The sequence below is a fragment of the Hypomesus nipponensis genome, chromosome 22, assembly GCF_054491055.1.
Source record: "Hypomesus nipponensis isolate SF chromosome 22, ASM5449105v1, whole genome shotgun sequence".
In the NCBI taxonomy this organism is placed as follows: Eukaryota; Metazoa; Chordata; class Actinopteri; order Osmeriformes; family Osmeridae; genus Hypomesus; species Hypomesus nipponensis.
In genome coordinates, this window is record NC_140382.1 from 19,702,501 (window position 1) to 19,717,056 (window position 14,556).

General features: G+C 48.7%; 1 protein-coding gene across 2 annotated transcripts in view; it reads left to right on the forward strand.

The window, feature by feature from the left end:
* fam13a (family with sequence similarity 13 member A) overlaps nt 1-14,556 on the forward strand; it is a 56,622-nt gene that overhangs the window by 9,239 nt on the left and 32,827 nt on the right. For both annotated transcript variants that reach the window (XM_084686512.1, XM_084686513.1), the window contains 3 exons: nt 2,932-3,103; nt 5,866-6,406; nt 9,415-9,641. In XM_084686512.1, coding sequence (XP_084542638.1) covers nt 2,932-3,103; nt 5,866-6,406; nt 9,415-9,641 — 940 coding nt within the window. The remainder of the gene's footprint in view (nt 1-2,931; nt 3,104-5,865; nt 6,407-9,414; nt 9,642-14,556) is intronic.

The window sequence follows — 14,556 nt, forward strand, 5'->3', positions numbered from 1 at the left end:
GTGTATTGAAATAAGTCTATGCTGCTTTACAGCGTGCATTGACCATAAACTACATCTCTCACAATGCATTTCGATTATGTTACGGCAAAGTGACGACATCCCGCCTCTAGAAAGCAGTGTATACACATCAGTGTTAAACGCAAAGTTGAACCGGGTGAAGGCGAGCATGGATTGAATGACAGCACTCCAATGCAGCCGGTTCTACAAACATACCCCATGCGCATTTTCACCCAAGATCCTCGGGCATTTAAGTTGGTTCCGCTCTCAAACTTGGTTAGAATACTCAGCCAAGCTAGCATGTTTCTGCTTTCCCTGTCGACAATTTGGAGCCAGAAATGATGAAGACATCACATTTACTAGACAAGGTTTTACAAATTGGAAAATGGCAATGTTTATATTACATAAAGCTCAAAAAGCTATTCTGCGCTCAAATGAAGGCAAACAAATTCGCTCTCGTACTATACTCGCTCGCATTAAAGATCCTGTAAAGTGGAATTGAAAATGAGTTTTAAGTTCATCACACCACAGAAGAGTGTATGGAGCTAAAACAGTGACAATAAACTGGGGTCTTAAAAAGGGAAATTGGCACTGAAAAATGTTCAGCAAAAAAATTATAATCTCGCAATCCTATTATTTTATTTTGATATTTATATGCATCATGATGGGTTTTTCAATTTCAATCTTTACAGATTTTCTTGATTTTAGTTTTTTTTCAATTACAGTTTTTGCTGTCAGGATTTTTATAATGTCACTGGTTTTCAGTTTCAACATTCTGGTTTTCAGTTTCAACTTTCTGTCACTGTTCTGACGAAGGAGGCAGGGAGGGGATGCAGGGAGTCAGGTGGCTGTGCGGTTAGGGAATCGGGCTAGTAATCTGAAGGTCGCCAGTTCGATTCCTGGCTGAGCCAAATGACGTTGTGTCCTTTATTCTTTTCAATTTTCTTTTGGCACTCCCGCTTCACTGCTTCTCCATCCCGCTTCACTGCCTCTCCATCTTGCTACACTGCTTCTCCATCTTGCTACACTGCTTCTCCATCTTCCTACACTGCTTCTCCATCTTGCTACACTGCTTCTCCATCTTGCTACACTGCTTCTCCATCTTGCTACACTGCTTCTCCATCTTGCTACACTGCTTCTCCATCTTGCTACACTGCTTCTCCATCTTGCTACACTGCTTCTCCATCTGCTACACTGCTTCTCCATCTTGCTACACTGCTTCTCCATCTTGCTACTCTGCTTCTCCATCTTGCTACACTGCTTCTCCATCTTGCTACACTGCTTCTCCATCTTGCTACACTGCTTCTCCATCTTGCTTCACTGCTTCTCCATCTTGCTACACTGCTTCTCCATCTGCTACACTGCTTCTCCATCTGCTACACTGCTTCTCCATCTTGCTTCACTGCTTCTCCATCTTGCTACACTGCTTCTCCATCTTGCTACACTGCTTCTCCATCTTGCTACACTGCTTCTCCATCTTGCTACACTGCTTCTCCATCTTGCTACACTGCTTCTCCATCTTGCTACTCTGCTTCTCCATCTTGCTACACTGCTTCTCCATCTTGCTACACTGCTTCTCCATCTTGCTACACTGCTTCTCCATCTTGCTTCACTGCTTCTCCATCTTGCTACACTGCTTCTCCATCTTGCTACACTGCTTCTCCATCTGCTACACTGCTTCTCCATCTGCTACACTGCTTCTCCATCTTGCTTCACTGCTTCTCCATCTTGCTACACTGCTTCTCCATCTTGCTACACTGCTTCTCCATCTTGCTACACTGCTTCTCCATCTTGCTACACTGCTTCTCCATCTTGCTACACTGCTTCTCCATCTTGCTTCACTGCTTCTCCATCTTGCTACACTGCTTCTCCATCTGCTACACTGCTTCTCCATCTTGCTTCACTGCTTCTCCATCTTGCTACACTGCTTCTCCATCTTGCTACACTGCTTCTCCATCTTGCTACACTGCTTCTCCATCTTGCTACACTGCTTCTCCATCTTGCTACACTGCTTCTCCATCTTGCTACTCTGCTTCTCCATCTTGCTACACTGCTTCTCCATCTTGCTTCACTGCTTCTCCATCTTGCTACACTGCTTCTCCATCTGCTACACTGCTTCTCCATCTTGCTTCACTGCTTCTCCATCTTGCTACACTGCTTCTCCATCTTGCTACACTGCTTCTCCATCTTGCTACACTGCTTCTCCATCTTGCTACACTGCTTCTCCATCTTGCTACACTGCTTCTCCATCTTGCTACTCTGCTTCTCCATCTTGCTACACTGCTTCTCCCCATAGAACGCTTTTCTCCAGCTGCAGCGCTTCAAGTCACGTGACTCGCTCGCCGTGTCCGCGGCGCAGAGCTGGCAAGCCGCAAGCGACTTTTGTGCAGGCAGCTACTATTCAAAAACGATGGGAAATGGTCTATGTAGTTTGTGTTATGAGGCAATGTCAGGTCGTTAAAGAGTACAATCTCTTCAACTGGCCCTTTGAGGGGCAACCATAATGCTGATGTGGCCCTTGGTGAAAATGAGTTTGACACCCCTTTTCTAGATGATTCTAAACTCATGTTGATTCTACCAATTTGCTACTTAACAGGAAGGACTGTGATGACTCTTGTACGTGTGTCTGTTTGGGAGGGGAAAGAGTGTGTGTGTGTGTGTGACATGAAAACGATTATTATGTGACTCCCTCTCTCTGTCTCTCTCTCTCTCTCACACACACACACACACACACACACACACACACACACAGCCGTGTCAGCTACCCTGTTGTGTGTTTTTGACCACCAACCAAATAACAAGATGCTTGTCTGTTTATGACAGAGTTTTTTTTGTGTGTGTGTGCGGGCCTGGTGTGTGTGTGTGTGTGGGCCTGGTGTGTGTGTGTGTGTGTGTGTGTGTGCATGCCTGGTGTGTGTGTGCGTGATTGTGCAGAGTGTGGAGAGGAGCTCTCCTGTTCGGACCTGAGCGATCTTCTGCACCAGCTCCCAGACCTTCGTCTCCTGCAGTACCTCCTCCTCTTCCTCACCCAGGTGGAGAGCCAGCACACGCACAACCGCATGACCGCCACCAACTTGGCAACCGTGTTCGGACCCAGCGTCTTTCAGTGAGTTGAGGAAGGGGGCGATGGGTTGCCAGGTTTGGGCTGATGTGAGGTTGATTACATTCTCTGGAAACTTGAGCATGAGGGTGGGAGGGGATGGAGATAAATGGGTTGCCAGGTTTGGTAGTTCACAGTTTAGCATGGCTGCAGCAGGAGGTTCTACACCGTCAGGTCATCACTTGTCAGTAATGACATCGAGTCTGCCATGTGGACAAGCGTTTATTAAAGGAGACATGAAATGCTGTTTTTGGATGCTTTTATATTCGAATCGAATTGGCAACCTTCAGATTACTAGCCCAATGCTCTACCCGCTCAGCCACCTGACTCCCTGACTTATATAGGCCTTAGTGGTCCCCTAATACTGTATCTGAAGTATCTTTCAGATCGGTTATCCAAATAACAAAGAAGTGTACAACACTGGCGTTACAGCGTTTGTACTCACACACACACTTGATGCCATTTATCTTTATATTAGCAACAGTAACTCAGCTGTTAGCTGCAGAGCTAATGTTACAACCACATTCTAAGGTAGCAAGCTAGGTAACCATATACAGTAAAGCAACAAAATGATCGCGTTAGTTAACTTACTTGTCCCTGGTTTGTAGCTTGACCAAGGAGAGTTAGTAATAATCCAGAATTTAATTTCAGCGAGGCCAGCTTTGTATTGGCTCAAGTTGAGGAAACAGTCATGGCTGAAATGTTTGGCGCAGACATACAACACTTTGGGAAGTTGTGTCGGCGCATTTCCAGCGAAAATAAAATTGAGATATTGGTTGTGCAGAGGCTCGGATGAAGGAATTAAATAAAGATTTGTGCTTGCATTTGTACATCCAAGCACTGAGCAACTGTTGTGCTTCGTTTGTTTGCTCGCCATGATCTCTCCAGGAACAACCGATATCGCACTCGCCCTTGCACGGTGGTAGCTCAGTTTCTCATGGGCGGGCCAGATGATCTGGGCGGGCAAAGCAGAGAGAGGGGAGGTAACCTTTCTCGTATCTACGTCACTCGGAGGAGATTTTCAAACAGAGCAATTGAGCCTTCATTTTGTCAAAGGCAGAGAAGAACACGCAGGGCTTGGTTTACACTTATCGAAAATTCTAGCCACTGGGGGACCAAAGGCAGGCTAGGGGAACTCATATTAATGTTAAATAACCTCATAAAATGAAGTTTTCATGTCATGTCTCCTTTAAACAATGCGCTTGCCCTTTAAAAAAGGCTCAAAATAGCACCAGGGGATATGACATCAAGATGAATGCTTTCTTACATGTCAACTGGTATCATGCAAACGTCTCTTTTCCTGTCTTCAATCATTAGAATGTTTCCTTAGGTGTTCACATATGTTTGACGAACCCTGTTGCATCCCTGAAGTGTGTGTGTGTGTGTGTGTGCCCTGTCTGTAGGTGTGACTTCATAGCCCCCCCCTTCCCCTCCTCCTCTCCTCACCTCTCCTCCTCTCCTCTCATCTCACATACGTATATATCTGTGTCTCTCACTCGCTCTGTCCCTCCGTTTATCTCTCCTGCGCGTATCACCCCTTTCTTACTCTACCTGTCATCTTTATTTCTCCCTCCCTCCCTCCCTCCCTCCCTCCCTCCCTCCCTCCCTCCCTCCCTCCCTCCCTCCCTCCCTCCCTCCCTCCCTCCCTCCCTCCCTCCCTCCCTCCCTCCCTCCCTCCCTCCCTCCCTCCATCCCCTCCATCACAGAGTCTCAGCATAGCATTAGCTATGTCGCTTGGTGGTCCAGGGTATTAGTGTACAATACCTCCTTCACCACAAATATAAACATCACCACAGGAATCTTGAGAGCGCCCGTAAATGTCAGCTTCACTAGTCGGGTCGTCTACATGAAACGGCAACTGTTTGAAGAGGCTCTCTCCCCCCCTCCCTCTCTCCCCCCCCTCCCTCTCTCCCCCCCTCCCTCTCTCCCCCCTCCCTCTCTCCCCCCTCCCTCTCTCCCCCCTCCCACTCCCCCCCTCCCTCTCCAGCCCCTCCCTCCCCCCCTCCCTCTCTCCCCCCTCCCTCTCCACCCCCCTCTCTCTCCCCTCCCTCTCCCCCCCTCCCCCTCCCTCTCTCTCCCCCTCCCCCTCCCTCTCCACCCCCCTCTCTCTCCCCCTCCCCCTCCCTCTCTCCCCCCTCTCTCTCCCCCAGGGTAATGGCCATTTTCTGGCAGGTGCCCACCCCCCCGTCCCTCTCATCCCCTCCTTCCGTCCCCCTCCCACACACGCCCTGTCCCAGCGTGACTGCTCCCTCTAATAATAAATGGAGATTCCGTGCGAAGACCAGCCAGGCTGTGCAGCGGAGGGTTCCTATTGGCCCAATGCAACAGGAAGTCATCATCACCTACCAGGGTTCTGGAACTCAGATACTGTACAGTGTGTTCTTTCCACAGCAGGTGGAGTGTGTGTGTGTGTGTGATTTTACATGAAACGCACACTCACCCTCCCTCCCACACACACCAACACCCACACACACACACACGCACACACACACAAGCCCTCCCATACACACAGCTGCTGGGTGGAAGAACTCCGTGACTCCGTCTCCTAGTGTACCAGAGGACAGCTGTACTCAGCTGACCTGCTCTGACAAGGAAGTTTGTCCCTCAGAGACTCCGTAGGGAGGACGAAGATGACCCATCCTGCTGTAATAAGACGTTCAAAACTTCCCCCTCTCTCTCCCACTCTTTTCCTCTCCCCCTCTCTCCCCCCCTCTCTCCTCCTCTCTCTCCTCCTCTCCTCCCCCCTCTCCCCCCCCCTCTCTCCTCAGTGTGTGTCCAGGCCTGGATGGGATCAGGGACCAGATCATCTGCAACCAGATCATGACCAAGCTCATCCAGAACTACAGCGCCATCTTCCCCAACCAGCACACACACTCAGACAGAAACACACACACAGACAGAAACACACACACAGACAGAAACACACACGCAGACAGAAACACACACGCAGACAGAAACACACACGCAGACAGAAACACACAAACTGACAGAAACACACACGCAGACAGAAACACACACGCAGACAGAAACACACACGCAGACAGAAACACACACGCAGACAGAAACACACACGCAGACAGAAACACACACGCAGACAGAAACACACAAACTGACAGAAACACGCAAACAACCCAAAACACGCACACAAACAGTAACACACACATGCACCTGAACACGGATGCACCCCAGCAAATGCTCCCAGACACGCCCCTGGCCCTGGCCCCGCCCCCGCCACTGGCCCCGCCCACAGATGCTGATGAGGAGACAGGAGACAACATGGCCATCCGCTCTGCTGTGATCGTGGTCAGGGTACGTAGCAGCTTCACATCTTTAGCTCTTTAGAGGGACCTGTGATGTCACAAGCAGGACCTGTCCAATAGGAGCAGTAGGTCTGTGTGCCACTTCCTGTATGCTGCCCTGCTGCTTCCTCTCACGCCTCACATTGATTGGTTGATCGGTTCCTGGTGGACAGGAAGGGCTTTGATCGCAGGTGATATTTTGGCGAAGAAAATATTTGATCTCTTTATGAAAGTTACGTAAATATAGAGAAATGTAAATATAGAGAAATAATAACCACACACAAGGGAGGATTATATCTCCTTTCACGTTTGACACTAAACGTCCCCCAGAAGCAGTTTGTGAGAAACACCCTCCACGTGGGACCCACAGACCACCACGTTGTTGTCTGAATAGGGTTAGGCTCATGACCTTTGCCCCCCGTAGTCTGACCTCTGTCAGCGTTGTGTGTTGTCCAGTGGGACGGCAGCTGACCTTTGACCTTGAGAGGTGGGTCAGCGGGTCGCCTCATTCAGTCAGGCAGCAGGGTCTGGAAGCTTCTACACCCAGCAGGGTCTGTCGAGAGAGCATTGACAGATTTAATGTGTGTGTGTCAGCCTCACACACCCCGCTAAGGAAGACTTCCAACCCCAGCACCCAGGCTAAGGAAGAGTAAAACAAACTTCCTGAAGTGAAACAAACTTCCTGAAGTGAAACAAACTTCCTGAAGTGAAACAAACTTCCTGAAGTGAAACATGGTTTGTTGTCGCTGTCATGAACAACACTTCCTACTTCAGTGCTACACAGTAGCACTTGAGCTCTCAGAGTGTAAAGTGTTGCATACCCTGTGATGCGTACACACACACACGGTCCCCCCGTATCTGAGAGTGTTTCTGACATGGTTCTGGCGAACGCTAATTCAGACTTCATGTCTGTCTCTGTCATGAAACACAAACCAGGACAGCTAAGAGCCGTATGTCTGTCAGCACTGCAGCTACACAGAGAATGTCTCCCTAAAGCTCCACAGCTCGGCTGTAAATGTTTATCCCCCCTGACGGCTGGGAAACACTAGCTGGACCCCAGCACAAGGCTGGAGATCTGCCTGCTATCTGGGTCTCTATCTCTATCAGACGGCTGCTAGGTAACAGGTGTGATTCACCCTGGACAGGGCCTCGCCACTCAGGGACAAGCGCTTCATGCAGTTTGGTCAATCCTTTTTTCTTCTTCTACTCAATACAATTTTTGTTGTTCGGAAGGAGAATGTTTGCCACAAAACAAAACATTCCATTCTCACGGCAACAGCAACATTAGAATTAGTGTTGTTGACAACATTGCTAAGCCTGTGAACCTTTGTAGTATCTGCGCAATGTTATTAAGAGTGACAATCTTATGCAAGTGGCTGCTTTTCTGAGAAAACTCAAACAGGTATGTTTCTTATTCCAAGAACTTTCAAAGAAATATGTCAACACTTAAGCAATAAGTCAAATGGTCAGGTTCAGATCCAGGCAGAAGGGTGAGAGGGTAAATCACTAACCAGGTTAACCATTTCAGCCTCTTCTAGCACCGTTAGTCGTTGTGATTATGTGGTTTTCTCATAGTCACTGAGTGTGTAAATCTGCCGATCATTATGTTCGCTTGTGAGTTGTCAGTTATGAGTTACAGTTGACATGGAAGTCACATTAATAAGTTACACTTTTACATTGTGTTAATTTTGTTGACACTTTTATCCAAAGCAACAACAAATTCAGGAAGAAAGTGCTGCTAAACCATGTGAACACACCCATGACCCTTGACCTATAAGCATCAGGATCCATACTTGAGCTCACTGTCCAGTACCTGGGGGTTAAATAACGTTTGTTAGTGTCTGTGTAGAGAACACCATTAGCCTCTTTTCAGTCCCCATTTAGTCATTAACGGAATCCAATTTATTCCGGAACTCAACTGGGCCGTTTCCATTAACGACAGGGGTGTCACGAAGGGCCATTTCCATTGACGACCTCGGCGTCACAAAACCCGTAATAGTGTTCATCCATTGGCTGTGTAGTGGGATGGATACCTCCTCCTGAGGTGGGTGAGCCGGAATCTCCCAGCAGCTCTCCATCATCCACCCAGCAGCTCTCCATCATCCACCCAGCAGCTCTCCATCATCCACCCAGCAGCTCTCCATCATCCACCCAGCAGCTCTCCATCATCCACCCAGCAGCTCTCCATCATCCACCCAGCAGCTCTCCATCATCCACCCAGCAGCTCTCCATCATCCACCCAGCAGCTCTCCATCATCCACCCAGCAGCCGTCCATCATCCACCCAGCAGCTCTCCATCCTCCACCCAGCAGCTCTCCATCATCCACCCAGCAGCTCTCCATCCTCCACCCAGCAGCTCTCCATCCTCCACCCAGCAGCTCTCCATCATCCACCCAGCAGCTCTCCATCATCCACCCAGCAGCTCTCCATCATCCACCCAGCAGCTCTCCATCATCCACCCAGCAGCTCAGCTCCAACCTGGACGTCTCCAGAGCTCTGGGGTCCGCTTTCTTTTCACTTGACCCCTCCACACACACACACTCACACGACTGACACACACGACTGTGTGTGTGCTTTGACTGGTGTATCTGTGATGTCAGAAGTGGCAGGGCTTGTGGAAGCCCCTCAGAGATGAGGAAGGGGACACCTTGTGACCTTGCTGTCGTTAGGGTCAGGTGTTTTGTTTACACGACTGACTCTGGATGCATACACCCTCTGGGGTTCAGGAAGGTAAGAAGAGGCTTCAGAGGCTTCACAGGGGTCTGGTGTTTCTCTGAGGACCAGCTGTGCGCCTCCTCCCTCACATGGGCATTCTCACCCTCCTCTCTGCTCAGCGTGTGTTTTCTTTACCTGAGCATAGGTTGCAGCTTGTGGGTGTGTGTGTGTGTGTGTGGGTGTGTGGGTGTGTGGGTGTGTGGGTGTGGGTATATTTTTGCCTTGTGCCTGTCAAACACACACACAAACACACAGACTCAAGTTCCAGGTGTAAGTGTCTAACCCCCCGCCCTCCTCCCCCAGGTAAGGAGAGGGAGCAGTGAGACAGACCAGCAAGCCTCGCTGCTCCACCCCAGTGGCTCTGTCGGTCTACCCCAGGTGAGACCACTCCACCTGGCCCCCGGGGGCCCCGGGGCTCCCCAGGCTGCTCCAGGGGCCCCTGCAGGTCACCAGGCTGCTCCAGGGGCCCCTCCAGGTCCCCAGGCCCCCTCCGCCTCCCGCCTCTTCCACACCATGGAGGCCCTGTGCAGGTCAGTGTGTCTTCAGACAACCCTCACTTAGTGGAACAATATCCAACGAGTCGCTAATATTTTATTTCTGTGTGTTTATTTTATACGTTGGTGTGGTGTGGTTGTTTATAAGGCACAGAACTGCCTGTCTAACCGGGCTCAAGGCGTTTTAGTTTGGGCATCCAGACAAGCGACTCACCTGGAGTAGTTAAGCTCGACTCTCAGGAATGTTTCAATCCTAGGTTTCAGTTTTGGAATGTGGATTGTTGCCATGGACAATTTTATTGTTATTTTATGACCGCTACAGTAATTGTAAAACTTCTGAAGCCTTCTGTCTAAACAAACTGTTTTCCTAGAAGGGTAAAGGTTGAATGCAATGAGTCACGTGATACCTATTAAAACCTGAACTTTGCTTTTGAGTGTCACTCAGAATATCTAAACAAATAATGATACAATAATGACAAAAACAAAATAAATGTATATACTTCATAAAGAAATTAAATGACCATCAACCAGCCATAACCAGCTGTTAACTATCAGCAGAGTTGTTGACATTAAAGGTGACATGACATGCTGTTTTTGGATGCTTTTATATAGGCCTTAGTGGTCCACTAATACTGTATCTGAAGTCTCTTTCCCGAAATTCAGCCTTGGTGCAGAATTATAGCCACTACGAGCAGTCCCTCAATGAGCTTTATTCAGAACCAACTGTTTCTGTGTCTGTAGCTTTAAATGCTCATGAGGAGGAGAGAGGCGGCAACATGCGCTAATGTTTACAATGGATGTATCGCAATGACTCGTAGACCCCGTTGCTGTAAGATGCCAAGATGCCTCGAATTTGCCCATTCTCATCTGATAACCCTGGTTTGCAGAGCTGCACACTCAGTCATTTCAATGTGGGAAAAGGCGGATATCCTGCGTACCATAACACCAACAGCAGAACGTTATCCACATAACAACGAGGCATACGACACTGCGTTACAGAATGTGTATTCACACACATACTTGATGCTATCTACCTTTACATTAGCGACAGTACTTCAGCTGTTAGCTGCAGAGCTAATGTTACAGCCAGATTCTAAGGGTAGCAAGCTAGGTAACCATATAGTAAGCAATAAAATGATATAGCGTTCGTTGACTTACTTGTCCGAGGTTTGTAGCTGGACCAAGGAGTTCTGATCCAGAATTGAATTTCAGACGGTCAGCAAGGCCAACTTTGTATTGGCTCAATTTAAGGAAACTTGTGGTGGCTGAAATGTTTGGCGCAGACATGCAAAACTTTGAGAGGTTGTGTCGGAGCGTTTCCAGCAAAAATAAAATGAAGATAGGCTACTGGTTGTACAGAGGCTCCTTGTGACGTCACAAGGAGCAGATTTTCAAACCGAGCGTTTGAGCCTTCATTTTCTCAAAGGCAGAGAAAAATACCCAGGGCTTGGTTTACACCTATCGAAAATTCTAGCCACTGGGGGACCAAATGCAGGCAAGGGGAACTCATATTAATGTTAAATAACCTCCTAAAGTGAAGTTTTCATGTCATGTGACCTTTAAGTGAAATGTTTCTATACATTATGAGTATCTACAGAGCACTTCCAACATGTCCCTTGTAAGGCAGCACTGTGTCTGTCTGTTCCTGGGATGGTTCTCAAACAGGAGTTGATCTGAAGTGAACGCCAGATTGTCGTTTCAAAACTCCGTCTGGGGGAACCAGGATGAGGTCACCGAGGTCAGAGGTTAGGGGTCCCTCTGGCTCCTACACAACTTCAGGATTAGTTATAAAATCTATAGTAAGTAGCCTAAAACTTTAGAGTTTAGGAGAGGAGAGAGAGGGAGGGAGTGAGAGAGAGAGAGGTGAGACGAGAGGGGTGAGAGAAGGAGAGGGGTGAGACGAGAGGGGTGAGAGAGGGAGAGGGGGTGAGAGGAGAGGGGTGAGAGAGGGAGAGGGGGTGAGAGGAGAGGGGTGAGGGAGGGAGAGGGTGTGAGTGGAGAGGGGGTGAGGTCTGTAGGGTCTGCAGGTCTGTAGGGTCTGGAGGGTCTGGAGGGTCTGGAGGGTCTGGAGGGTCTGTAGGGTCTGGAGGGTGGGGTAGAGACACGATGCGTCTCCAAACGCGCTTATTAAAAGTATCTGTTACTGGAGCCTGCAGGCGTCAGGTGTCTTCACGTCTGGGAATAGCCTGGCTAGGCTGCACTGGTGCAAAATCTGATTTAGGCCCTTAGCTCCCCCATGGCAGTAACATCCCTGATCTCTACCATGGCAGTAACATCCCTGATCTCCCCCATGGCAGTAACATCCCTGATCTCCCTCATGGCAGTAACATCCCTGATCTCTACCATGGCAGTAACATCCCTAATCTCCACTATGGCAGTAACATCCCTGATCTCCACCATGGGAGTCAAACATATATATTGAGCAAACAAATGCTACGAGTGAGCGAGATGCTATGTGCTAAGTGCTATGTGCTATGTGCTATGTGCTATGTGCTATGTGCTATGTGCTATGTGCTATGTGCTATGTGCTATGTGCTATGTGCTATGTGCTATGTGCTATGTGCTATGTGCTATGTGCTATGTGCTATGTGCTATGTGCTACGTGCTACGTGCTACGTGCTATGTGCCGTATCACATCACACTCCTGTGACTTTTGATGTGTCCCAGCCTGGCATCATGCCAGCGATACATGAACACCAACATAACTCACGTTATGACACTGTCTAACATGCATTGCGACCACACTCATAAATACTTTGAGTTAGATATGGTGTACTTGCGCTGATAGTTCCTAAACATACGCTAACATGCTCAGACATTATGTTCACACTCTACCACTCTGCTTGTGGTTAGGACATGCGTGGTTAGGACATGCGTGGTTAGGACATGCGTGTGTCCCCAAGCCGACGGGACGTCCCCAGTCCCAGCCACCTCTCTAATTCCAGGCGTCCCCAGGATCATGCTGTCCCAACACAAGGCACCCTCCACCTGGCCAGTCAAAAACAGACTACATATGAAACCACAGTACAGCAACAGTGTCAAAACGGCTAGCCAGCATAAAACACTTGCAGCTACGAGGAACTCCTGTATGAAATCGGGGTATCGTTCATCCGATACCTCAGGAGGGGAGCGTTATAGACGTAGGAAAGACCCACCCCGCCCATAAAAAGTTGATTTACAGTTCCTGTCAGAGGTGAGGAAAGCTGTAGGCTGCTTGACGAGGGAAACAGCTGTTCCTGGAGGAGAGGGATGATTAGGCAGTGACCTGGGGAGCCTGGTCGCTCCACTACTGAGGATCATGGATGTTGGTATGACGTCTTGGTACTATTAAGGAGAAAATGTTGTATGAGTGAAACGGCTGACCTGTTATGGGGGTGTTATACAATCATCCCAATTTTATAGTCAACCCTAACCCTAAGTCCCAATGTAAGCAGATATTGATTATTTACACTGGTTGTACAATGATAACAGGGTAAAAGTACAACTCTCCATGAAGCCTTAAAGATTCTGTAAAGCAAATTCTATGATTTTGTAAGGTTTTGTAAAAGCGGGGCCAAAACCCAACCTATCTACCTCAGATCACAGACTGTTGCATTCTGGGAGACGGAGCTTCAGCTCTTTCAGACAACACGCCCCCCCCCCCCCCCCAGTCTCAAGCAGAGAAGACTTTTCTCACAATTTGAAAGCCTTTTAACATACTTGTCTGTGTTTATTTTCATTCTAATTTGGATGGGTAGTTAATAACACGTTATTCTGTGGTGTGATGAACTTAAAACTCATTTTCAATTCCACTTTACAGGATCTTTAACCTTAAAATATTGCCGTCTCGCACCCCTAAAAGCAGAGTAACCCTAAGCGGAGTAACCCTAAGCAGAGTAACCCTAAGCAGAGTAACCCTAAGCAGAGTAACCCTAAGCAGAGTAACCCTAACCCAGCTGGCTGAGGGAACCTTGTTCAATACAGCAGTGGAGATCATGCTATTGTAGCGCTACAATACTGTAAGGCCTTAGAATACCGTCCCTTAACTCGTACCATGTGATTATCTGCTGTTAGCCCACTACTCATGACTTATATATGCAGCAGACTTTAGCTGCGTTGCTTCTCCAGGCTACCACTAAATACATGGAGCTTCCTTGGTGTCGTTGAAATATCAGCTGCCTTCAAAATGACCTTTTTCGAAAACAAGAAAATTCTGGTTAGAGCAATTCTTAACACGGGCTTGTCAGATACCTTAATGTCAATATTGAGGCAGTTACATCTCCTGACACAGCCCAGTTTTCCATTCAGTTTTCAAACCTCCCCCCTCCCCTCCTCCCCTCCCCTCCTCCTCCTCCCCTCCCCCCCCTCCTCCTCCTCCCCTCCCCTCCTCCTCCCCTTCTCCTCCCCTCCCCTCCTCCCCTCCCCTCCTCCCCTCCTCCCCTCCTCCCCTCCTCCCCTCCTCCCCTCCTCCCCTCCCCCCCTCCCCTCCTCCCTCCCCTTTCCTCCTCCCTCCCATTTCTCTTTGTCATTTTGTGGTCAAAGTTAGGGTCAAAGTTAAGGTCAGGGACACAGCGTTAGGGTCAGAGTTAGGGTCAGGCTCAGGGATACAGTGTTAGGGTCAGAGTTAGGGTCAGGGACACAGCGTTAGGGTCAGAGTTAGGGTCAGGCTCAGGGATACAGTGTTAGGGTCAGAGTTAGGGTCAGGGATACAGTGTTAGGGTCAGAGTTAGGGTCAGGCTCAGGGATACAGTGTTAGGGTTAGGGTTAGGGTCAGGGATACAGTGTTAGGGTTAGGGTTAGGGTCAGGGATACAGTGTTAGGGTTAGAGTCAATCGGATCATGAACCTAGCTAAGGAAAAAGGAAAAATGACCTTCTTAGTCAATTCCTGAACGTTCTTTTTCCAGTTTCGGCTACGAGTGGAAAAAAGTATGTGAAAAGAGACCATTTTCCTGGAATCTGGAATCCATGCTC